The sequence below is a fragment of the Zonotrichia leucophrys genome, chromosome 1A (assembly GCF_028769735.1).
Source record: "Zonotrichia leucophrys gambelii isolate GWCS_2022_RI chromosome 1A, RI_Zleu_2.0, whole genome shotgun sequence".
NCBI classification, from domain to species: Eukaryota; Metazoa; Chordata; class Aves; order Passeriformes; family Passerellidae; genus Zonotrichia; species Zonotrichia leucophrys.
The window spans coordinates 5728384-5754416 of record NC_088170.1 but is presented as its reverse complement, the minus strand read 5'-3'; the positions used below and the strand labels follow the sequence as shown (position 1 = coordinate 5754416).

At 39.6% G+C, this 26033-nt stretch overlaps 1 protein-coding gene across 10 annotated transcripts in view; it reads left to right on the top strand.

Moving 5' to 3' along the window:
* WNK1 (WNK lysine deficient protein kinase 1) overlaps positions 1 to 26033 on the top strand; it is a 98204-nt gene that overhangs the window by 11606 nt on the left and 60565 nt on the right. For all 10 annotated transcript variants that reach the window (XM_064736221.1, XM_064736281.1, XM_064736266.1 and 7 more), the window contains exons 2-3: positions 20313 to 20485; positions 24277 to 24497. In XM_064736221.1, coding sequence (XP_064592291.1) covers positions 20313 to 20485; positions 24277 to 24497 — 394 coding nt within the window. The remainder of the gene's footprint in view (positions 1 to 20312; positions 20486 to 24276; positions 24498 to 26033) is intronic.

Below are 26033 nucleotides of genomic sequence, written 5' to 3'. Positions count from 1 at the left end.
AAATTATTTTTTGGGTGCATTCAGGCTGTGAGCTCCATAAGCCCAGCAGCCTTTCAAGCTGAGCATTTTGCTGCTATTTGTTGTGGGTTTTTTAGTATTGTGTAGTCAATTGTGAATGTGCACATTTCATCTTTGAAAAGCTTTGTGACCATAATTTAAGTGTTTGAAGGAATTTTTTTTGAAACTGGGGAGGCATCTATCCCAAAGCAGCATCTGTGGCCTAGTTGGTGGGTAGATGACTAACTGCTCTGGAAGGTCTTGTGGGTCAGCTTTCTGAGATACACAGCTGAGTTGGTCTGAAGTGTGAGAAAAACTTTATAGTCTTGCTGCTCCAAGTATAGAGATTTTGTGAAAATTCCCAGTGTACCCAAGATATAAATGGTTTCTGCTTGATAAACCTGTGCTGTAAAAATCTCTTATTTGTTGGCCTCTGGGAGAAGGCATCCTTAGATTCTAAACCATATGAATGATTGGGTTATGAGTTGGAAATGGGTGATAAACTGATTTGGAATACAGGAAAACTAACACTAGTGTGAACAGTGATTATGTCAAATGGGAAGGAAAGAAATGGTTCAGTTTTGTGAAGAAAGCTTAAGGAGCTTTAGATTAGGTTGGGCTAACCAAAGGGAGTAAGCCAGGATCAGCTGTGCTAAAGCAGTTGGCTGTACTTTCAACATCAGCAAAACAATTCCCCAAATTCTTTTGTGGAAGGCTCTGTTATTTACTATTACTGCAAATTGCTGGTTTTTGTTCTGAATTGTTCAGCTGAAGGTTTACTTTGCTTTGCTGAAGGTTTGCAGTGGTTTGACCTCTGTCAGAAACCAGTTGTGGCTTCTAATGTGGCAGCTTATAAGATAATAGCAAATTTCTGAAGTATGCTTGTAATGTGTGATTGTGCTGTTGTAGCATGTCCAAAACTGTGTATTGCTCAACTGGTCTTGATAACTTTTTGCAACAAACTGCATGGTTTGGGTAACCATAACATTTGAAGGAGTGCAGCTACTTTAAATAAAGAGCTGATAACTAGCAGGTAATGACGCAACTGATAAGTGTTAACTAAGCCGGTGTGGATGACTGCAGTTCCAAAGCAGCAGGCTGTGAATGTAGCCATGTTTTAAGTATAATTTGTCACTTAAGAGGGGTATGAAATCTGAGGAAGTTGGCATTGGAATTTAGAATGGAAAGAATGAGTTGGTTGATGATGTAGAGAGCTATTTTCCACTTTCCCTTTGACTTCTGTCCTTATCTTCTCTGGCAATAATATTCAGGGAAATGCTATCTTTTGTTTCTCTTGTTCCTGTGTGGGAATGGTAATTGTTCTTGCTTTTTACCTGATCAGGAAATATCCTCATTTCTCCCCCCTCCAACAAAACAGTGTATCAGTCATTGCCAATGTCATTTTTTGCTTTATTTTCTAACCTTGGCCTTCCTGAATCCTCCTATGGTCCCAGTATAAGCCATCTGGCAAAACAAGGATTTTATTTTCTCCCCCTACTCCCTCTTGCACTCTGGAATGAAGCAGATTTTGTTATCTGTGTTCAGCTACCCTATGTAAAAGAAGAATGAGTATGTTTAAAACCCACATCTAAGCTTTGACTCCTGGAACTGCCTCATCCCAACTTAGATTTTCCAGCTGGTAAGTCAATCTTATCCATGGAAATGTGCTTACTGTTCTCTTGGGAATTTGCTTTATGCTCTTGCCTTCTCCCTTCCCCCTTCTCAAGCCAAATTTCTTTCCAGGAAGGGAAAAAAAATCCATGGACTAGATTGAGCTTCAGCTGAATAGGGTGTCTCATTTCAGATATACTTTCTGCAGCTACTCAAATGAGCAAAACATAAGTGACAGCTGAGTGCTCTGTTTGCCATGGGTCAAGGGCAGTCCAGCTCAGCAGTTTCCCTTTCCTCTTCCCCAGGTTTTGTTTGGAAGCAGTAGTGATTTGCCATTTTATATAGTCATCCTCTTGTCATAAAGACCAGATGGAAATACATCAGTTGTTTCATGTATAAATATTCAGTCCAACAGCTGTGAGTTTATCAGGAGTCACTGGGATCACAAGTTGGTGACCAAATTGTTTGTTTAGAGGGCTGTGAGCATTACTCTCACTTGAAATAAACCTGTCCCATGAAAATGTTAGAAATAGCCCAAGGCCCAATTAAAGAAGAAAGAATGAATGTGAGGCATTTAAGTGCAAAATTCTTTTTTTTGGATGAAGTTTTAACTTTTTTCTAATTAGAGATATTTTCCTAGGCTGATGAAAATGTTTCATCCAGTGATCCTGTACTCTACTGACACTGTTTGTAAAGTAGCTAAAGGATTGCTCTGAATTCTAAATCTCCTTTCCTTTTGTAGTTTTACTAGGTAAGAACATTTATCCAGAATATCACCCCTGGTCTTTTGGCTGGTTGATAATCCTCAGTCTGTGCTCCAATACGTATTTCTGGCAAAGAAGCTGAGGTACCTGTGTGATTCTGGCCAGCAATGAATTGAGTGTAATGCAAGTTGTAATAAATCTACTTGACACAGATTATTAAGGGGGTTAACTTGATTTTGCAGGTTGCAGAGGGTTTTTTGTGCAAATAAGCCTATTTGTTCCAATAATATTGAGAAAGGGAGGGGTGGGGAAGTTTGCCAATGGCCATTGGCTGTTTGGTTACAAAATGTCATGTGTTCCATGGGCTGCTGAGCATAATGTGAAACAAAGTGCCATAAAAAAATGTTGAGTGCTAAGTCCATGACTGAAAAAGCACTTTAATGGGAGAATGGGCATGGTCATTAACTTAAAATAGCTTCTCTGCAGAAAACTATTGTAAAGCAAGATTGTAGTTCTTGACTAATGAAGACTGCATAGGACTGAAACTGAATTAGAAAGGAAACAAAAATTTGCAGTAACTACAGACTGTTGAAAACCATAAACAGACGGAGAAATTGACCATGATTTAGTGAAACCACCTGTTTGTCAAACCTTGAGAGGAATTCTGCCTGTTGCTCTGAAAGCCTTCTTGTTCAAAGGGGTAGCTGAGACAGTTTTCATGTCTATGCTTTTAGAGAACAGAACAATAAATACAATTGACCACACTCCTGGTTCCTAGTCTCTGCAGGGCTTCAAGAAATAAACCCTTGAAACAACCCACCAAAAAAAAAAAAAAAGAAAAGGGTAAAACACTGTCTGGTTAAGGTGCTGCATACATCTCACTTTTGCTTCCCAGTCCATTGTGTTTCAGAAATGGTTTCCAGCTTGAATTCATTAATTCAGTGCCTCTGCAGTAGAAGCCTGTGCAGCCACTCTAAAACCAGTGATTGCAGCTCTACAGATTTGGGGAGTCTAGTGGGAGTTAGGGAGGCTGAAGCTGTGCTGGAGTCTTTTAATGTGGATTTTGTGGCCTTTGAAGTGCATGCCTTCTTCAGTGGAAACCTCTTGTTTGAATCCATACAATTGGCCTGGATTCCAGGAACAGAAAGCATGCACCTTGTAAAAAGTGTGGGCTTTTTCTTCAAAATCATGAGGGACTTCAGTTTTCTCTGTTCTGACTTTCTCTTAAATAACTTATCTGGAATAGTTCATATTCTGATAGATGTTGGTGTTTTTTCAGCTGTATATTGGCATGTGATCTCTTGCTTTGGTGACAGCAAGCTAGGAAGCCTTTTATGTGGAGCCTCATGTGAGTGGTTATTTTGTAGTTTCGTGTCAGGTTCACAGTTTGAGAATCTGGGAGTCGTCAGTGTGTGCTCTGAAAAGCAGCAAGTGCAGCAGTTGGCCTGGCTGTGTTTTGTGGGGTTTGAGCAGTCTGTCACACATACTGGGACAGCAAAATATCTTGAGCCTTGAATGATGACTTGTGTCAAGCAGAGATCAAGGGTCGTGGTGCTGTGCACTTTGGCACATCCTGGGACACATTCATCAAAGATAAGAGGGGTTGGCTGTCTTATTGGGGAAACAGAGCTGAATTAATTTCCCTTTTTATCAGTTTAGTTTCACTTTATTGTAGGCATCTGTGGCTGTTGCATTGTTAGGTTTTTAGTTCTTCCTGAACGGTGGTAGTACAGAGATTGCTCATATCCAGCCACATGCCCCACATCAGCCCAGAGTATCCAACAGGACCCTGACTGGTGGTGGTATAACTTGGAGACTCCAAATAATCACACTTCGGTGCTGCTGGTGGTTTTTTGGTTTTTTTATCCTTTTCTTAATGAAATCCTTTTAATGAGTTTTGTTTTCTTCTGTGTTCCTAGCGATTACTGCCATAGCATCGATGGAAAAAAGTTTGTTTGGATGAGGAACCTTGGTTTATCTGCTTTGTAACTCTGTTTCTAACTCAGTGTCTGACTAGCACTAATGATGGTGTAAGTTAGCTCTAGGGAACTGTCTGATTATTCCATGACAAGTATGCCAGTTTCCCTGAAAAAGGGATGCAGAGTAAACTTAACAAGGCTTCCCAGTAGAGAGGCACTGCAGCCACCTTCCATAGTTATTACTGATTTGGGTTAACATTAAGCTGTTATCCCCTAGAGGTTGTGGACATAAAGTGTGGTTTTCTGTGATTCTGAGGCTTGAGGAGATCATATGTGTTGTCAAGTTTCCCACCTTGCTGGTTCCTCATCTCCTAAGCAGTGAATCTATCTTTCTGGATCATTGTGGATCCAGTTTGGGTGTTGCAGCTGTGGAGCTTTGGCTACAAAACACCTTCTGGACTTACTAAAGGGTTGTTCAAAGCACAGAACTTCACATGCTGTGTTTGGAGTGTTGGGCTTTAGAAAAGGCAAACTAAGTGCATCAGTAGTTTTCTGTTTTCACTCAGAAAAGGATCTGCAAGTGAAGCAATAGTTGCTGTCAAGTCTTTTCAGTAAAAGCATAAGAGGGGTGTGCTCTCATGCTGAGTAACTGGAAATCCAAGCATTGGATGCAGTGAGATGAAGCTGCCAAAAGGAAGTTGTTCTGGGGACTTCCTTGGGTCAAGTGATATGAGGTGACACCTTGCTTACTTTTGCACTCTCTGTGTGTTGCTGTCAAAAATCCTGCTACAACAATTTAATATTTCAATGTTCAGTCTGAGACTTGGTGATGATGCCTAAAATGTTGGTTAAAATTATTGATAAACTCCATATGACCGAATTTCTTTCCATTACCACCCATCAGTTGGCCTAATGTATCAGTTGATACTCACTTCACTTCTTCTGAAAGTATAAAAATTACCATTTGTCTTTCATGTTCATTCTGCAGTTCAGCCCTGTGATTTTTCAAGCTGTCTTTGGAAGAAGTGTGTTGGTAATGCTCTATAATTACACAGTGGTCATCTGCTTTTGAGTTCTTTATTGGTACACATGGGACTAATACATGAGGCAGCACCACTTCAGATTGAGTCCTGTCACAAGAGCCTGTTCTCAGTTGCCCAGCTGGTGTGTGCCTTCTCTACCTGGGCTGCAAATTTTCAAGCCAAGTGTCTGTCTTGAGCTTAATTGTTTAAAAAGCTTCAGCCAAGCTGTTGCAGGTGCTTCAGAGAAAAAGGCTTGCTTTATTGCATCCACTGGCACCTTAAATTTTTGCACTTGAGAACTGTGAAGCTGGGACCTAAAAGTAGTGTTGAGACAGGTGTGCTGTCTCTGTGCTGAGGGAAGTAGTTCCAAGTAGAGTTTTCAGATCAAAAAACTTTGAAAGAAGTGACATTTTATAGATTAGACTTGCTTGGAAACTCCCTTTTTTAATTTCTGAGGACTTGATCCATGTTCTAGCCTGTGATTAATCTGTGTCACCATCTGTATGGTGCTGTATGAAGCAGTTTGTTGAACTTACTCAATGTGTTGGCTTTGTTTCACAAATATATAATTACCTTTTGTACAGGATGTGGCAGTCAACCCCTCAGGATGGGAAATGCAGGGTACAAAGCTGTACAATGTAATTCAGTTCACTTCTTTGTGTTGCAACTGTTTAAGCTAGGAAATTTTAATATCCTCAGAAATGGCTTGCTTCATCATGTTGTGAGTTTCTCTGGAGAAATAGGAATTGAAGTTTTCAAGCAGAAAATCTTTTGTGGAACAGCAGCCTCTTTATTTGTACAAGCAGCAGACTTTGCAGCTGTTAATCTCAGCAGTCAGATATGGAGAAGCAGCTTTGGTACCAATATGTTGTAATTTGTCATAAGGAAGCATCTGTAAAAATACACTGCTGAAATTACTTGAGCTGTAGTCAATTCAGATCTTGAAAGATGAATTTTGTGTTATTTTAAAAGCAAATGCCCTAATCAAAATGTCTGCTTTCCCTTGAGCTTTGAGGGGGAAAATGGTATAAAAGAATGGAATATATAACTTTGATTTTTACCAGATTTGGTAAAAATCCTTTTTTTATTCTTTTTTGTCCAATGTGTTCTAAACTGTAGAAGTTTGTCTATTTAAAAGCCTTGTGGATTTTTCACCTTAAACTGGACTCTTGATGTTCAGGATTTAAGTAAAACAGCTACCAGCAAACAGTGTTGTTACACAGGTGGCTGAGTTAGAGAATTGTTTGTGATGTGTTATTTTTTCCCTTTGTTTATGCTAGAAGTCATGATTGTACAAAAGGAGAGGAAGATACACTCCAAAGAAATGTATATAAATGAAAAAACTGCAAAAATCTATGAATAATCTGAACATAGCTATAATCAGAGTACTACTTGACTGCTTTTAGTTTTGTTTTAGTGTTTAGTGTCTAAAACATTGGATGGGAATTCCTTTTTAATTAGCTCAGAGCCTGGTCTGTGCTTTGTCTCATGTTGTTTGCCTTTCCTGGGAAGTGAAAACTTGAAATTGTGTTCTGGAAGGAAGGAGTGGAAGGAGGGCATAATAGGAAAAGGCAGTTATCCCCTGGGTTGCCTGAGTATTATCTTCAATTTTAAAAAAGAGATTCTGGGTATAACTCTGATAATTTTGGTATGAAGCTACAATTTCTTCTATGGTCTTAAGATTTCAGTGTGTTCTTGCAATACCATTCCATTCCACTGCCTGTCATGGAAAAGCATCCTGTTTCCACAAGCCTGATGATTGCCAGTAGATCTCTTATGAAATCCTTATTTAGGCACAAGCACACTGAAGTCGTTGAGATAAGAAGAGTTCATAGTGGCATAAATTTCAGTTTCCACCTCACATGTGTGACTAATTGTGAAACGGAGCCATTTGCACTGAGTCAGCAGTTCAGGATGGTGAGTGTGCTCCAGCTACCTCAGCTTGCTCTGTACTGAGCATTCATTTGCTCTGCAGACACAGCCAAACCAAATGGCTGTGGGAAACTGCAGAAAAGTGCCTGGAGTGTGGACCAGGTCTCTCTGAGAGAGTGTGCTTTGAAATAGGAAATTACAGGAAAGATCTGTGAGATGCAGTGTGTGTTGGAGGCACAGGAGAGATTAAAATAGCATCAAACCCTGTCAGCCTGTGTAGGCAGAGTGCTCAGGGCAAGAGCAGGCCAGGGGGGAACTGCAGCTCTTTGCAGAGCAGTCTGGATTTTATTACTTGCAAAGTGAAATCACAAGGGGAATGTCTGCTTCTGATGGACAGATATGTTGCAACTCATTCTGAAGATGCCTGTTCATAAATTTTTCAGCCTGCTAACAGCTTTGAAGATAGGACTGTAACTCTGAGACTGTGATTCATCTATCCAGCTCCTCCTTGTTGGTTTTGTCCTTCTTTCACAATTCTATTGAAGATGGTGCTGTTAATTATAAATTTTGAGTTTTAACACTTGCTGCTCTGTACTGTAATATTATTTGCTGGCTACTGAAGCCTCTTTCCAATAATTCTGAGGTGCTGCAACCACAGGTTCTTCCATTTGGCCCTTGCTTTTACTAAACAATTAACAAACAAGGATTAAAAGGTCCTTGTCTTCCCTCTGTTTCCTTTGAAATAATTCAGTTTCAGGAGCCCAGACTAAGAAACAAGATAGAAACAAAGCCCCCTGTGGTAATAGCAAGAACATTATCTTAGAAAGGTTCTTAAGTTTTGAGCATTTTAAAACTGCTTAATGACACTTCCACCTTTCAAGCCCCTGTGAGAAGAGGCTTTAGAATTGAGCTCTCAAGAGATTTTCACACAGCTGTCCCTCCAAAGTACTGAGATCTGTTTGGATCACAGCCATTCTGTGGAAAAATCATTTTATATTGATAGGGTCTTCAGGAGGAAACAATTACAAAGCTACCTGATAGTCTTTACAAGGAATTGGTGAGGTTTTCATCAATGTCTCTAATAATAAGCACTCAAATATTAGAAATTTTTTTTGAAAGTTTGTTTTGGCACTAGGATTGGTTTTGAGTTAACTGAAGAAAATGCTGGAGTAGTAACAGAACTACAAAAGAATTGTTTCTCAGGTGCTTCCAGTCCGCTGCCTCTGTTCACATCCTGTTTGCTGGGAGTTGGACAGGAGGCTCTTATTCTGAAAATGAACATGGCTGCTGTGTGAGACATCTGTTCAGAGATCTGTGTCCTGTCTCTGCCTGTGGAAAAGGGGGCTTGTGTGGCCTTTGTTATCTCCAGACTGGGGGCTGACTCTGTAGCAAGAGCAGGCCTGTGTCCTTGTTAAAGTACTGTGTAGTGGACTCAGGCTCAAACCAGATCCAAGTGTCTATTATCTTTATGATACTGTCTTTAGCTTAATTAAAATGGTTTTACTGGGATGTTGTTTGGGGTTGTGTGGCAGGGCAAGGAATTTAAATTAAACAGAAATATGGACTGTCTTCAATCCACTTAGCCACTCTATCCCCACAGAAATGTACTTGTTGCCAGTGAAAGAAGGGATGCAGTACCAGAACAGCTTTTCTCACAAACTGCTTCCCTTTAATTCCAGCTTCCATAGCTTTTTGTGTGTGCATACTGGCTGAACACATTGAGTGTGTCTCAGAGCCATTTTACTAAAAATATTTTCATATAGCTTTTTGGCTAAGGGGGCTTGTTCAATGTTAAACATGATCACTAGTTGGTAGTTTTTGTATATGATGTACAAAATATTAGATATTTCACTGTATGGATACATTGTTTGAATATTTTGAATGTTTTTTGGTGTTTTTTTGGATAAAGCACTTTAGTTCACAATTAAACTGAGTTTTGAACTGCACGTAGAATTCTTCAGTAGGACAAAGTAGGAGGTAAATTGAAAACAAAGAAGCCTGTTTGCAGGTTGTGATGACCCATTTAAGGCAGGCCCCTTGAACCATGGCATGCACAGGCATTATAGTTTGTCTTCAAGAAATTCCTTCCAGTGTTCCTGTTCAAACAATTGAAATGAAGTGGCTCCAGACCAAGGACAGACAGTATGTGACTAAAGCACAATGTAATGAGAAACAGACTTTTTGGATAAGCTGTAGCATTTTGAATAGCTGATTCATAGATAACATGTTGAGTATCTGAGGCCTTCTAGGTCATGGTTGGTCTTCTGGCAGTGTGGGATATTCCCAGTAGTGTTCTTTGGAAAAAATGCTTGGATTAATACAGGATAGCCTTGCCAGTGGGAATACTGTGTATGTAGTTCACAAAATCAAAGGGAAAAGAAGTCTTAAACTTCATCTGTTCATCTTGAACTTTATCTAGTGCTTTTTCCTAGCTGTGTGTTTTATTTCCCTTTTGAGATTACTCTCCTGGTACTTTGATCTCACCTATTTGACAACACTGAATTTTAGTTGCCAATGGCTTTTCTTGCAGGTCAGTCCCAACACTTGAAGGGTTTGTGTGGTTTTGCTTTTTTTCCCTTTTCATCCTCTGTAAAAATAGTACTTCTGTGTCCAAGCTGTGCATGTTATTACTTCCATTCAGAATACAGCAAAAGCCCGGCTGTTTTTATGTATTGTATCCTGTATTTCATTAGATAATAGGAGCTGAGTGATCCCTTCAACTGCATTTCAATTACACCTTGTTTTCTCTTATATTTTAATGTGTTTTAAAATCATTCAAGATTGAATTGCAAAGCAAGTTAAGCTTCTGGATGCAGAGTATGCTTCATCATGCCAGTTTTTTTTAGTTGTTCATCCTACCACTTTTCACTGTTAAAAATTGGAGTGTTGTCTCTCTCCTGACTCAACTCTACTCAAATTCCTTGCTCTGTGAAAGATAATATGCATATTTTTAAATTTACATATTAGTAAATTAAAATATTAGTGGTTCATTTGATACTGTCTTAAATATTTGTGTGAGTAACTTTTTAGAGGCAGCCCCGGTGGAGTGTCTCTGATGTATATGGTTATTGTGGAGGTCTGTAGTAAACATGCAAGTGATGCAAGAAACTGATTTCATAAGCCAACCTTTTGGGTAAGCATGGAAGAATTATTAATGCTTCCCTTTATGAGAACCCTGAGGTGAAGATGGGCATTCTGTAGATCACAAAAAACTTACACCAGTTATGCCTAAAATTTTTGAAAGTGCTTCTCCAGTGTGTTTTAGGACTTTGTGAAATGCTAGTACTAATACTGGTATTTATGGGAAGTATTTCTGAGTTCTCATCTAGGACACAAATTTTGGTCACCTCTTTAAACTCATTGTTTCTGGATCTCTTTAGTCTTTCCCTACAGGAGATACCTTTTTGATTTCTTCTGTTTTGCAAGAACATGCAGAACACCTGGCAATTATTTGTGGTTTTTTCTTGGATCCCTGAAGGATCTCTGAATGAGAGATCTGTCTCTGAATGAGAGATGTCTGGCATGGCGATCTCTGGTGATTGTTGTAAGGATTTTCTCTTGGCTGCCAGTACTTGGCCTACACTTCACATGTCATCCTGTCATAACTGATAATCCACAGTTTTGTAAATTAAATAAAGTACTTTTTTGGATGTGTTTGCAGGAAAAGGAGGGAAGCTGGGAAGAGTAACTGTGGTAGGGTAACCAGGCTGCAAACACAGTGTGTATAGCAGTGTTAAAGGCAATGTGTACTGTAGGCTGATGAGAGTTTGGTTTACAACTGGAGGAGTGTGGAGCCTGGGAAGGCTGATCTGACACTTGTCTCTGGGCTTTATGCTGAGATTTTTGGAAGGGAGCTGCTCAGAGGCACCAGAACATTGCTAGTTCTTCTGAACCCTTAGGGTGCTCATTATTAGTGACTTCTTGCACTCACCTTGAGACTCCTGTGTGTTCTCCAGCCAGCATATTGATGCAACTTTCCAGCATGCTGAAAAGTGGCTGTAGCTACCTTCTCCTGTTTGCTTTGTGAAGAATATGAGCTGAAGAATTGTAATAGGTGTTTGATTTTCTAAATTGAAGCAGTGAAGGGTTTAACCTAATGTTTTAGACATGGAGCTACTCATAAAAGGACTCTGAGCCATACAGAAATACATAAAACAAAAAAACTACAATTGCACTTCTAATGCATTGAACTAACAAATCTGTGAGGTCATCAGAATAAACTGTGGAGAAGGCTTTTTTTCCTGAAGGATTGTCACCCCTGAGTGGAGAACTGGGTTTTCATAGTAAAATAAAACTGAGGTGATTGGATGCACCTTACTTCTCACTGATAAAACCATCAGTTCAGTGCAAAATGTGAGCTGACACACACTTTGAAACTTTTAATGAGGCATCTGAGCCAAGTGACATGATGGTCCAGCTGGTTAATAGCTCATCAAGGATTCAGTTCAGCCAACACTTCACTTCTCTAATAAGCTGTATGTAATAAACATAAGCCTTGTTGAGAACTGCTATCAGAAAGCAAACTTATCCATTTATCTCCCATGGATCAAATAACAATTTAAAATTCAAAATAAACAGATGAGCTCTCTGTTCTTTTACTGATTATTTTTGTATATCCCAGCATTTTTATTACTGTCCCTTAATGTTCAGCCTCTCAGAATGCATAAATTGAATTAATCTTTTAGCCATCTTTTTTTTTTCCCCTCAAGACTTCTACATAAGGAAACACAAATGCTGCCTAGAGCAACCCTAGAATAGAAATGACTGAAGCCTAAACAGTTGCTTGCCATTCTTAATCCAGATTCTTGAGGACCTGGAACATTCCAGAAGAGGTCTTGTCTAAGCTTTAGATTTCATATCTACTGTTGAAATTTTTTTTGCTTTCTGATTTTGTGGCGAGCAAAGGAAAATATGTAATTGATTTGGTAAAATCAGAGTATGGTATTTAATGTACTCTGATTACAGTTCAGTCACTGTTTACTTTGGAAGGGGTATTTGGCTCAGGTTTGAGTTCAGCCAATTTGTTTTGCCTAAGGATGATGCTGCTGATGTGAGAGACTGGGAGAGGAGCAGTACAGATGTGTTATGTGTGAATATACACATTAATACACAGCTCTGGAAAGCAAGCATCCAATAGAGACGTTGTACAAATTATGAACGCTTCTTAAAATTTTAGCAGTAACCAAAAAAATCTACACTGGCTGAATTTTTGGAAGCTGTGTGTTTGCACCTCTCTGTCTCTGGTGAGCACAGCAGCGTGGTCACCTTTGGCATTGCTGCAAATAAAAATTCCCACACTGCTACTGTAACACAAGATAAACTTTGTTATTGGGAAGTGTACTTTTGAGACTCCGGTGACCTTATATAAAGAAGAAACATTCTCATCTGCTGTTGGTGTTTTTGTGCTGTTGTGGTTGTGATGGAGATTGTGTTTGCAACCATGCCAGAACTCGGTGCGAGCAGGCAGAGACATCAGCTCTGATCCTTTTCTGTTCCCATCTGAGGATGTCTCTTCCAGCATAGGTTAAAAGTCCATGACATTACTGCCACCAGGTGTCTTAGATGCTGCTACTGCTACTGGTGGCACAGGGGCTACTGCAAATGTAAAAGCAGGAAAGTGAGCACAGAGGAACAGAATTCTTGGTGTTCTGCCCCCTTGGCCTGTGGTGGTGAGTCACAGCTTCATCAAAACTGAGACAATCACAGGATAAAATGGGGAGTGGTGCTGGAATCTTTTGGTCACATATGTGGGCTGGAGTTTGCAGATATTTCCCCTTCAGTGTTGAGACAAAGATGAAGTACAAGTTCCTTCAGGATATGTATAATTGACTTACTCAGACTGAATGGTGACTGATGAAGACTTCTGTCCTCCTTTTGTTTGATCATTTAGGGTTTCATTTCCCTCCTTTCCCTCCTCCTACCATCAGTTATCTGTCAGGTTGTGTATAATTTGTTTCATAATTTCTAGCATTTGAGCAGCATAAGTAAAGTTGTGTACATTTGCTGTATCACTTAACTGCAACAATTCTAAAGGAAAGGACGAGAAGTGCTTGTATTTATTCTGTTTTAAACAAATTACTTCATCTTCCAGTGAATTTTGTATTTAGTTACTATTGCAGTGCATTGAAATGCTAGAAATTAAAACACAGAAGAGAATTACCAGATCAGTTACCCATTTTCCTTTGCCTTCCACATAACCAGTGGTGAAAAATTTAGAAGGCAGGTGCTTTTCACCAAGCAACTGACAAGCAATGGGAATAATCCCTCAGTGTTTCACTTAGGTTGACTACTTGTGTACTTTCCTGAAACTTAAAGTGTTTTTAATATCTTGTGTAAGAGGAAACCTACAGCAAATATTTACCTTTAATCACGAACCTTAAAATGTGTAACTGTTTCAAGCCTATTCTCTGGTGCTAGGTATGTATTTTACATTCAGTGTTATCTTTCTTCAGGTTATTTGCATGCTCCATGAAGATTGTCTGTAGCTTATATAAAACTGATTCTTCTTGTGGAGACTTGCCAAGGAGCAAAGTGAAATCATTCTTTCAATAAGCATTATCTTGGCTTTGAATAGTATTTTGCTACCTGTCAGAAGCTTTGTCTTCTCTCTTGAAACTAAGGAGAGCAGGAAAATGATTGGGAAGTTCGGTGCCTGTGATCAGGAGAGGAGCAGTGAGGTGCTGGAGCATGAAGAGCAGCAAAGCTGGCAGTGGGTTATGCCTTATGAGGAGTGGTTGGGGTGTTTTACCTTGGATATGTACTTTTGGAACAGCAGCTGCTCAGCTCTGTTTAACCAGTTTTTTGTGTTCAGTGGTTTGTAGACAGAGTGATGGAAGGATCTGTGCAGGTCTTTGATCAGTTTTTTGCCTGTTGCTGTGCAGGGATGCATTTTGAACAGTCCCTTCCCTTTTACCTCTCTACCTAGTCTTTAATGCTGGAAAGTATTAAGTGGTTCATGTGTTGATGCAGAAAAGTAGATGCAGTGCTTGTGCACTGAGACTTCCATTTCTAGGCACCAACTGTGTGATGCTGGGTGATTTTTAAGCTCAGTGGACTCTTTGTTGATATTTTGTTAATCTAGCTCAGTGGTTACTGTGCTCTTTTTTCTTCTTAACTGCTAGATTTTTTCAGGATGAGAACACTGCAGCCCACAAAGCCTCAGTTCCATTAACAGTGCTGAATATCAGAACACAGTCTTGCTAGCTTCTCCTCTGATGACCCCTCATTAACCTTGCTTAAAGGCTTGCAAAGCCTTTCTCATATGCTGCAGAAATGCACACAGAAGAACATTTGTCTGTTCTGTATGCTACTAATTCCTCCAAATAATAGGCTGGGAGCTGCAGTGTCTTCACTCAGATTTTCAGACATTTGAATGCCTGACAAAATGCTGCTCAGTGTAACCCCAGCAGAGATAGATAATTCACCTTGCCTGTGATTCAGACTATCTATAATTCAGCAGCACTTTGAAGTCTCTCATGGCTGTACATTTACAGATCACATCACTTGAAGAGAGTTCATTGCTGCTAATTTTTCTACTGCATGTCTGGATGAAAACTACTTACTGGTGCTGTAGTCTAGTTAAGCCTTCCTGCAAATCAACTGTCCCTGCACTGTGTATCATTTCTGGATCTAGTGGTAGAATATGCAGAAAGCTAGTAAAACCTGTAGTATATGAAATGTCCAGTCTTTCTCTGTTTACTGCTTATCTTCCTAATATTTGTGGAAGATGGAAGAGTTCTAAATTGTGTAACAGCTCATCTACTGAGTTTGGGTTTTTTTTTTTTCTTGAAAACCAAAACCCAAACAGTTTAAAGTTGACCTATATTGCTTATCAGTCTGCTTATTTTTAGATGGGAGATCATGGGATGTTTTCTGAGTCTGGTTTATTCTGCTGTGCATGAAGGTTCCCCAGCACTTGAGTGATGTAAATTGTCCTTCATGTTAAGGATGTGAAAATCACCTTGGAGGATGTACAGCAGGAGTTGGCAGGTGTAGTTCCTGTCCTGTAGAGTATTTCTCTTGGTGGCCACTTGCTTGGTGTCCTGTGGTGTGTGTTTGAGGGTGAGGTGCACTGTGCCACCAGTGCAAAGCTGTGTCTGTTTAATGCCAGCTCAATTGTCCCAGACTTCAGCTCAGGCCTTTTGGTGTCAGTAAAAACAGTGGGAGCCTTGCTTGAGCTTGGGCTGGCTGAAGAGATCAAGGGATGTGAGCAGAGAGCAGTGCCTGGGTGAGGAGGCTCCTCTGCTGCCTGGGCTGGGCACTGGGATGTGCTCTGCACATGTGGGATTTCTTGTCCTCATGTGAACAGCACAGAACTCAGAACTCTATCTGTCCGTGGACAGATAGAAAGGAAAACACATGGGAAATTACTCCATAGGCTCAGTGACTGTGTGAATCTCCCAGTTGAAATTTAAGATTAATTTAGGTGCCAGAAATGTATTTTTTTTTCCTTATTAAGGATGGTGAATAGATAGTAAGTCTTGGCTGCAACAAACCACCAGAGGACTGTAGGCATTTTTTGCTTATTGGCTTGGTACAATAGCTAATCTTAGGAGGGGAAAGGAGTTGTTTTGGGTTGGTTTATTTTTTATTTACATAAAGCATGTAGGTACAGGGGTAGAAAGAGGGTAGTAGCAATGCTGCATGTAATTCATGCTGCTGTACATTAAAGAAATTAGTCAAAGAGTAAACCTGTACCTGGTTTATCATGAATGCCCAAGATCCCTGTTTTACATTAAAAAATGTAAACACCTCTGATAGCTCTTTCCTGACCAAAACAAATCTGATGGGAAGGACTTGGGTAAGTGGAAACAGCCAAGAAAAAGCTTATTGAATTCTCTGAGCTGAACAATCGTTTCATTTGCTGCTCATCTCCTTTCAGGCCCCTGGCACTGCAGAACCACAAATCACGTGCTGGGACGCCTTGCTGTGTGTCCTGGCTTGTCAAAACAATTTAATGTAGGTGGAAAGGAATGAATGAAATGAACAGAGTAGGCTTGATGCATCTGTTTCAGTTTGTTCAAAGGGCAGCCCAGTGATTGGGATGTGACACTTGGGTCCTCCAGGGAAGCTATCAGTTTAGGAAGAACAATGCTGTCTATTTTATAAGGTAGTTAAATCCATTTTAGAAAGCAAGCTCTGCTATAGTTTGACAGCTTTGTATATTTTTAAAAATATTTGGGCTATATCTGCTCGGCATGTGCCAGCTGAGCTACTACAAGAATGTGATTTGCTAACTTCTAGATTTAGGACTTTGTCTTGTCTGCCTCAGGTTGCTTATGGTAAAAAAAGAACAAGAAAGGAGAGAGTATGTCCATTTTTAAATTTTATTAGTGGGAATTCCAAAATGATTTGGTCCTTGAAGGATAGGATATCAAGCTGTATATTACTAACTGTTCTAAAGTGCTGCCTTCTTTATAAAATTGTTTTAGTTTCCTAGGCTCATGGAAAACTATTTGTGAGTCCTTCTTCTACTTTTTTAGTTTTTGGCTGTTTGATTAAAAAAAATCAACAAAAATATTAAAATTGTCTAACTGATCTTGTACTTGGTGAAACTGGAATGTTAATCTGTGAAACTTATATTTCTGCTTTCAAATGAAAACAACAAATATGTGTGGAAATGATCCATCTGTGTACATGCATAGACCATGAATTATAGGAAAAAGGCTGCAGGGGATAAATCTGCTTATCTGATTCACACTTAGAATAATTTAAGCAAAAGAAGGGCATATTTGGGGTGATGGGCCACAGATTTCATTACATCTTTAGAAGTGGAGATCCAGCTGAGGGTCCTGCAGTTCTGCAGGCTCCTGCTCAGGGGCCACGATGGATCCTGAGTGCTGCCCCCAGGAGCTGCCTTGGTGGGAAAACACATCTGGGCTTGAGTCTTCTGGAGTATGCAGTTATAACTGAGGATGGTGGAAACTGTTCCCTTCCCAAAAGAAAGCACAAAACACTCTTTTAAATTCTCACTGAGTGATGATGGCTTCTTTCTCTCTGCCCCAGCATGCTCTACAGCTACTTTCTGGATTCCATGTGATGCCAAGATACTCTCATTCCCCTGCTTCTCCTGAGCTATTTATACCTAACATGGCTGGTAACAGCTCAGTCTCCCAAATTACATACAGTGCTCTATTTTACTTGCTTATTTTAATAATTTAGTAGCTGCAGCTGCCTAAGTTGCATTTTTTGTACAAGAACAAGCATGAGGTGAAGTTGTCACTTTTGCCCATACTAATAGCTCAAAGGATGCCAACATGCATTTGGGATAGGCTCTGTTTTAGGCTGTGTCTATGCAGCCTGGGAGATCTTGCTGTCTGATATTTTTAATTACTCAGGTTTGGAAAATGGACTTGTCATTTTAAATTGTATGTTGGCCTACAGGCCAACTGTTTGCAAGTTGCATTAGAATGTAATTTGTACAGCTAAAACCAGTCATTGTGTATACAGACTTTCTGGTATAATTGTACAGGAGACTCAGTATTTTCCTCAGTGTTTGGGTTGTGGGTTCTTTTAAAGTATATTGGCAGTGTTCTGTAACCTAGCATTAGTGTTCCTTTAGGAGAAGAATATAAAAACCTGTTACAGATGAGGGTGTGGGTTGTGTGTCCAAGGAAATGAGGGCAGTAAAAGGTAGCATGCACTGCTGGGCTTAGGGAACAAGTGGCCTCTCTGTCTTTTTCTTCCAGCTCTGTTTAATGTTCCCTTTTGCTGCTGCAGTTATGTACTGAAGGGTGCAGGGTTTCCTTGGTTGCAAAAACATAGCTGTGTTCCTGGGTGAAAGTTTTTGGCCTGTGCTTTGTCCAGGCTTGTCCCAGATCACTGGGGCACTGAGGCTTTCAAAGCAGTGTTGTTTTACTTAGGCTATTGCACGGTCTTGGTGGGGTTTTAATGCCAGCACTGAAGTGTTGAGTGTCTGTGCTGGACGTCACAGCTGTGTTTGCAGGAACTTGATGCTGCCATGGATGTGAGCAGGGAGAGAAATGAGTCCAAATGTGAGTGAGTGCCTCTTAGGACTCTGTTCATTGATAAGGGTGGTTTCTATTTGGGGACAGTAGTATAGGGGCAGGGAAAACTGAATAAAGCCCTGAAGGGAGATTGGGTTACGTGGGTTAAAATGAGACTGAAATGAAATAGCCTTGACTTGATATTAAATGTAGGACTAAAACTGGTTAACAGTGTTTGTGGTAGATAACGTGTTAGTATGCACCCAGTAAAGGAAATGTAATCCAAATGTGTATCAAAAATCTTGGATTTGGACAGAAATGAATGCAGGTTTTCACACTGATTATTTAAAAGGGATAGAAAAGTAATTATTGCAGCGTTTTTTGTATAATGACCATATATAGTAGCTGGATTTACAGCAAAGTACAGTGGCTTAAAAAAGTGAATTCTATGGGTCAAGAGCAGAGGCTGAGAATACTGCTTTATTTTCCTGTTAGAAAGATGATATTGCGATTGTGTTGTTTGATGCATGTGTGGTCAGCTGTACCTCTTGCAGCTCACTGCTTTTCTGTCTCAGCAGTTTGAATTTGTTAAAATCGAGATTTGCAACAGAACTTGTGCTGCCTTGTTCATTGTAGTGAAAGGAAGGCTATTAGAGGGGTAAGGCACCTCAAATGAGAGTACTAATTACATATAAAAGCTCCTGCAACACCTAAACAGACATGGATGCTCAGTTGTTGGTGGAATGTTCCTTCAAATGTTACATCAAAACTCGTGCAAATATGCTTATGAAAGAATGGGAAGAGGTGGTAATGCTGATTTCTGCAGAGTGAACTAGTTGTAGGATTGAATGATTTTTGATGTCTGTGGATTAAATTAGTCATACATAAGGATTTTGCATTTTCCTGAGAATTGTAAAGCTGAGTGACATTCTAGACACCAATAGGAAACAAATCCCTGAGGTGATTTCCAACCTGTTTTCAGACTTTTACCCAGGGAAATTGTATACTTCTGAAAATTGGAGCTTCATCTGAAAAAGAAGTTTGTCCATGCCTGAAGATACTCTGTGAGCCTTTTAGAAAGGTTGATGGTCTTGGTGAATGTAGGATGGTTTAGATATTACATAGCTGAATTATATTGAGAAAACACATGACCTGTAAACAAGGGAAGAGAAATTACTGTCTGGAGCACAATGGGAGTATAACCAAATCCTGTGTGTTTTTACTGCCTCCTTTTAATGGAAAAGACAATGTGAAATCAAGTGACTTAAAATTATTACTCAGATCTGACAAATAGGTCTTCAGTTATTGCTAAATAACTTAGAAACAATGCCTCTGAAATTCTTGGCTATAAGTATATCCTGAAATATTTGGGTTTTTAATGCAAACTGCATATGGACCCAGTTTGTGGCAGTCAGTCAGTCAGACTGGTGTGAGCAGTGCAGTGGTGATGCCTTGGTAAACTGAGATCCCTGCATGGTACAAGGAGACATCTTCTCTTTGAGATGTGCTGCTCATTCAGGTAATGGTGCTCCAAGTCCTGGTGATAGCTGCCAGCCAGCTGCAGCACAACAGCCCAGGAATGCTGTCTTGTGTTCTGCCTCTGGCCAAAAGACTGCTTTCTGTCTCTGCTGGGAGTTACAAAAGTAACTTTTTGGTTTTGTTGACATGAGATTTCAGGAAACTTGCACAATCATGAGGTTCTGCATTTAATCAAAGAAAATCCAATTCATTCACTTGATGGTCTGCAGCTACAGGAACATAGTGGATGTTAACAGAGGTTTGATGCTTAACCCCCTCTATGGGTGGCTAATCCCATCTCTTAACCAGTGGTCTGGACAGACATCTAGGAATAATGAAAGGTTATTGTTATATACAGCATGAGAGTGGGTTAAATGATCTGATTTCATTCTCAAACACTCAAGTGTTCAAGACATTATATCCCCTTTTCACCCCAAGTCAGGCAACAGCTAAATTTATTAGGAGTAGTAAAGCAAGAGAAAGCAGAAAGAGGAGTTAATCTGCAGACGTGCAGCTCTGAACCCTGAGAGCACTATAATTATAAAAAGCAATATATTATAGAAAGACTGTAATAGAATGTGTTCAAAACAGAATATTTAAAGGTAATTGCAAACCAAATGGCATTTAAGACATGTGATTCTTGTACCTAACTGTTTTCAAGTTGCTGCCTCTCAATAAGAAAATCAAGCAAAACTTTCTGATGCACCTTTTCTTTTTCATTAGGATCGGAAGCTGTCCAAGTCAGAGCGACAAAGATTCAAAGAGGAAGCTGGGATGCTGAAAGGGCTTCAGCACCCCAATATTGTCAGGTTCTATGATTCCTGGGAGTCTACAGTGAAAGGAAAAAAGTGTATTGTTCTTGTGACAGAACTCATGACGTCTGGAACATTAAAAACGTAAGTAAATTCAGACAAGTCACAGCGTTTCAGTTCTATTAGCACAACACTAGAGCACTAGAAGTAGGAGAAATTTAGATGAGAACAGAGCCCTTCTGCTGAGGGATAACCTCCTGTAGGAACATTCTTGTTTAAGAGGAGCATTACTAGCATTGCAGGCCATGGTAGAACATCTTTCAAATTAACAAGCTTGTGATGTCCCATTAAACGCGTGCACAAGATTTTTGGATTTTAAGAGCTCAGGAAGGCAATACTTAATTTTCACTTCTCAGAATTTCTTTGGTTTTTATTCTCCAGCTGCTTTCCATTTAGGATGAGCTAGTCCTTTAAGTTCAAAGCTCAAATTAAGTCACCTCTTTTGGGAGGTTTTGGGTGCTACTACAATACAAATAACATGTAAAAAAGAAAAAATTCACCACCTATTGGTTTATCTGAAACTTGCTGAAGCTTCAGATAAAAATCCTGCAGTTTGGGCCTGTGAGGCAGCTGAGTGCACCTCGTGGTGTGCTGAAGGCAGAGTTAAAAACAGAGGGGCTGGGGCTGCTGTGAGGGCCTCTAGTGGTTCGTGGGGCTCTGCTCTGCCCGGTGGGAGCCTGTCCTGAGCTGCAGCCACCATCCCCCTGCTGGGGTAAAGCTGCCAGCTCTGCAATAAAGGGGTTCTGAGCTGCAGCCACCATCCCTCTGCTGGGATAAAGCTGCCAGCTCTGCAATAAAGGGGTTCTGAGCTCCAGCCACCATCCCTCTGCTGGGATAAAGCTGCCAGCTCTGCACTAAAGGGGCTCTGCATCCCTCACTTTGTTCAGTGCCCATTTCACTCTTGCAGAGGCATTCACACCCTACATGTGTAAGCAGGCTGCAGGAGCTGGAAACAGTTTGCCTTTGGCTGAAATAGCCTGTGAATGTCTTGTGTTTTTTACCATGCTTATTGATAGCTACAAATGGACATTCTTAAGAAGAAAAATGGCTCTCTGGGAGTCTGGGCTGCAGTTACAGGGAAGTGTTTGTCTCTTGAAATAGTACTGGATGGCAAAGGATACAACAAGATTCTTTAGGTGTATGTTCATTGGAGACATTTCTCAGGTTAAGATATTTCAGGTAAAAGAATAGATCTGCTGCTTAATGTGCTGTTTTCAGAAAAGTAATAAGTTAATGGTTTTGCACCTCTGTACTGATGCTTTTAAATAAAGTTTACCTACTTTTCTGCTACATGTGTAGTGATAAATTTATTTTTTCTCCCTTTTTTACTCCTTTATCCCTCTCACAGATTTTAATATTTGGATTGGCTTACATGGTATCATAACCAAGATGAAGAAGTAATAATAGACAATTATAATGTAGGCTGTTGGTAGGAAGAAATACCCCAGATTTTCTGTCTGTAGGATTATTTTGTATCTTGAAATAAGAAAGTCTTTTTATTTAATCCAGAGAAAAGTAATAGGCTCTTTAATTGAGAGTCCTTTAAACTTTTAGAGTTCTGGCTAGGGTTTTTCTCTACTCTTGTATAGCTGTGTATATAACTGGGATTTAGTTTATTCTAGTCCACTTTGCTTGAGACTTGACAGGTGAACTGTATGGGAGATTGCAGGTGTGCCTTAATTAAGTACTTCATGTGCTTGTGGCATTTTCCTGGATTTACACTTGTGTTTGCATATATTTGACATATTACTTCCATATCTTTTTTCAATGTTTGCCTTACCTGCATTTGATAAAAGTGATGCTTTCTTCTTTTGGTACTTGGGACACAGACATTCTTGTCACTTGATGTAAAAAAGTGAACAGAATACAAATATGATGGTGTCTTAAAGGAAATTTTCTCATGTTTTATTTTACTAAGTATTCTTATAGCTCCTTCAACTCTGTGTAATTGTAATTACAGAAACTTAGACTGGAAACCTCCCAAGGTCTCTTCAAGCCCAAGTTCTTCTATGATAGTAGGAAAAGTGAAAACATACTGGCTAGTAGGCTTGTCTATTTTTGTGTATTTGTATGTGCTTCCATTTTTAAATTGTTTTCTGCACAAAGTGACATGTGACTTAATTCACTTAACGTTATGGAACAGTGACAGCCACAGTGCACAATGTTGGGTGATGGTTGGATCCAGGTCCTTTAACAGTGAAAAGCTGGCAGTGGACTAGCATATTTGTAACCAAGAATGTAATTAGGGATTCCAGATGCTGAACTGAAGTGCCCCTACCATGTGATCTTTGGAACAGGCTCAAGAGAGATGAATGAGGGTTGTGTCAATAGCAGGAATTCAAGTGGTCGCTGATGTGATTCAGAACCTCCTTCAGTTTGTCTCCTTCCTTGGCTTGGCTTTTTCCCTGCTTTCCTTTGCATTCTGACACCTGATTTCCTCTGGAACTGACTCAATTGCTTTTACAGACTTAGTTTCACAGCAGGATCATTGCTAGCAACTTGATTTTCCAGATTTTGTTTTGAACTGGAGAAATTAAAGTAAAAGGGATGAGTACACTGCATTTCTGTGTTGGAGCTAATTGAAGTGATTTCATCGGGACCGTATCTCCTAGTTATGTGAATCTGCAGAAGAGACTGACCACTACCATGGCATAATTGAACACAACTTGCTTTTAGTTTTAAGATTGCAGTGGCTAGACTCCATGCTGGTCACAGAATGTACTAGCAGTCTTTGTGTAGTGTTAAACTGATTTTTATCTGAGGCTCTGACTGAACAAGAATAAAGTCCTTGCTCTACAGAGCATGCTAGGTCCATTCTCTACATGCAGTCCGGCCTGAGCTTTTTCAGAAGGAACAAAACAGCTGTGCACTTCAAATTGTGTTACCCAAATAGAGGTTGAGAGAAAACCCTGCTGGAAATAACTTTAAAACTGTCAGAGGTTGTTCACCTTGTGGCATCTCTAATCTGCTGAAGTTAAGTAACAGAATAAGATGTTAGTCTTTCATGCTCGTTGAAAAATATTTTTGGTATGAAATTTGACTCTTCCTACATGGGGTTTCAAGGAGTGGCAAAGATAGAACAGTTAAGGTTGGATTGCATTCTACCTGCAAAAGGAATACAGACTTATGTATGAACGCTTCCACCTCAGTTATTTGACAGAGCCTTTTTAAAGATTTCTCTGCCCTGTCTCCATCTGTCCATAGTACCAGTTTAATTCAGGTAATCAAACCCTGTCTTGCCCCAGGGAGGGGATCTCTAAGAATTTCTGATTATCTTGCTAACTCCACAGGGTAAATTTGAAGCAGATTGAAAATGTAATGTAGAAACCTTGTCCAGAGTGCTTGGCTACTCTTGTAAACGAGGGACTAATGATTTCAGAGCTCTTGCAGTTTTCCACAGCTCTATACTTCGTTGGTTATTAACATTTTGGATCTAGTGACCCACCTTCCCACCTAGTTATAATTAATCAACGTAGAGGTTGTAAGTGTTGGAGAAGTTAAATAGGTGAAAAACTGTAGTTAATGAGCCTTGAGTTGTCATTGAAGCAGTGCCTTGAAATTTAGCAATCCGGCTGTCTAATTACTGAAGAATGATTTTCTGTGTAGAGGTGTTATCAGCTATGTAGCCCAAGCTTTCACATTTTTGTTTCATCATTATAGTCTGCTGGCTAGAAGAAAAGAAATAGTTTTTGTAGAGGGGAACCATCTTTAGCTCCTCTGAAGTAAAGAAATGCTCAGGTAGATTCTAAAATAGAAGTTTGAGTTGATACATGTCTTTAATTACTGTTTCTTTGCTTCCAAACAGCAAATGGTATCATTTAATCCACTGTTTGTTAGCAGAATCTGTTTAACCTATTGTTACTTTTTTTCATTAGGTATTTGAAAAGATTTAAAGTGATGAAAATTAAAGTGCTACGAAGCTGGTGCCGTCAGATACTGAAAGGCTTGCAATTTCTGCACACACGTACTCCTCCCATCATTCATAGAGACTTAAAATGTGACAACATCTTCATTACTGGCCCCACTGGATCAGTCAAGATTGGAGACCTTGGTCTGGCAACCCTGAAACGAGCTTCTTTTGCCAAAAGTGTGATAGGTAAGCCTCGCCTGTTTTGGAGGCTGCTGAGCCACTCTACCTCTTTGGAGACTTGAGTGTTTTAAGAACTTTCCTAGAAAACATGCTTACAAAGGTACCTGGTCAAAGCCTGAAAATATGTGGGCTTTGTCTCTTGCTTGCTGAGATCATTCTGTGTTCCTAATGCCAAGACATATTGAAATTTTGGTTGTCCTTTTGTTATTTATATATTTATAACATCAGCTAATTTAGAATATAGAGTTCTTGTCCTGCCCAACAATCTAGTGCAACATTGTTGATAAAACCACTCTTCACTACATAAAAATCTTACCTTTGATGTGATGCTGCTTTAAGAAATGTACAAATGCATTTTGGTGACCAAACAACATTTTGATATTTAGTGTAGCATTAGTTCATATTGCCAAATTTTTTTTCATTGTTACCAGGGGTTTATGTATCAGAAATTGAGGAATACCAAAGAAAGTCAATATTATATTTAAATAATAACACAGACTGCGGTATAACACCTTACTCAGGGAGCCTGTAGAATGTGGATTTGTGTGAGTTAGGAGGGTGCATTGGGAAATAGTGCTTTATTCTGGCTCTGTCCCTGTGTATCCATTCATAACTCTTTCAGAAATTGATTTGGTGGAACTAGTATAATCTTTCTTGTGAATTCTGGAAAGAATTGGTTTTATCAGCTTTGTTTTTACAGTTGGGTCAGTAGACTGCAGGGAATAAAGTTTCTTTCACTCTCAGTATTTAGAGCTTGCTAAAATTCAGATTACTCAACAGTCCTGTGCCAGATTCCTAGCTGGGATCAATGGCATATACCTGTAAATTTTCTTGCAAGCTGTCACTGAAATATTTCCTGCTTCTTAACCAGGTCAAAATACTAATAGAGAAGAAAAGAATGGTGTTAAAAACCATAATTTCTTAAGCATATTTGTCATATCTTCAAATTTATCACTGGAAAATTACCATCTGTTACATAGTTTTCTGTTAATGATTAGCCTTTGGATAAATGACTGCAATTACATTTTTTTTGGTTTAGCCTGGTGAAAACAAGCAGTGGGCTGTAGAAGGATCTGTAAATTTTCTGGAATCTGGTGTTTGCAGGAAATAATTCTGTGTTTAAATTTACAAAAAGCAAACTTGCATCTCTGGCTTGAAGTAAATCTGATCTGATCATACAATGCAGTCCCTTTGTTTGCAGAGGGGGTCTGTGATGCTTCACTGGGCAATAATTTTCTGCACACTATTTAAATGGGACTTGTTGAATCTCACGCTCTATGCCTATAACTCAATCTCTCTGTATTTCTGAGTATTTTTGACTGTAGGATGTCCCTCACTATTGCCTGTATCTGCAGTAGGCCTATAAATATACTGCAGGTGGGAAGGTAAGTATATGAAGAAAAGGGCTCTGGTGAGTGGCCTTTGCAGAAAATTACCTCTTATCCTCTTTTCACGGAGATTTTTGTTTGTAACAACAGAGCTTTTCATTGCAAGGCCTTACCTGAACCATTCTACTTGAGCAAGTAGATGGAGTGCACCAGG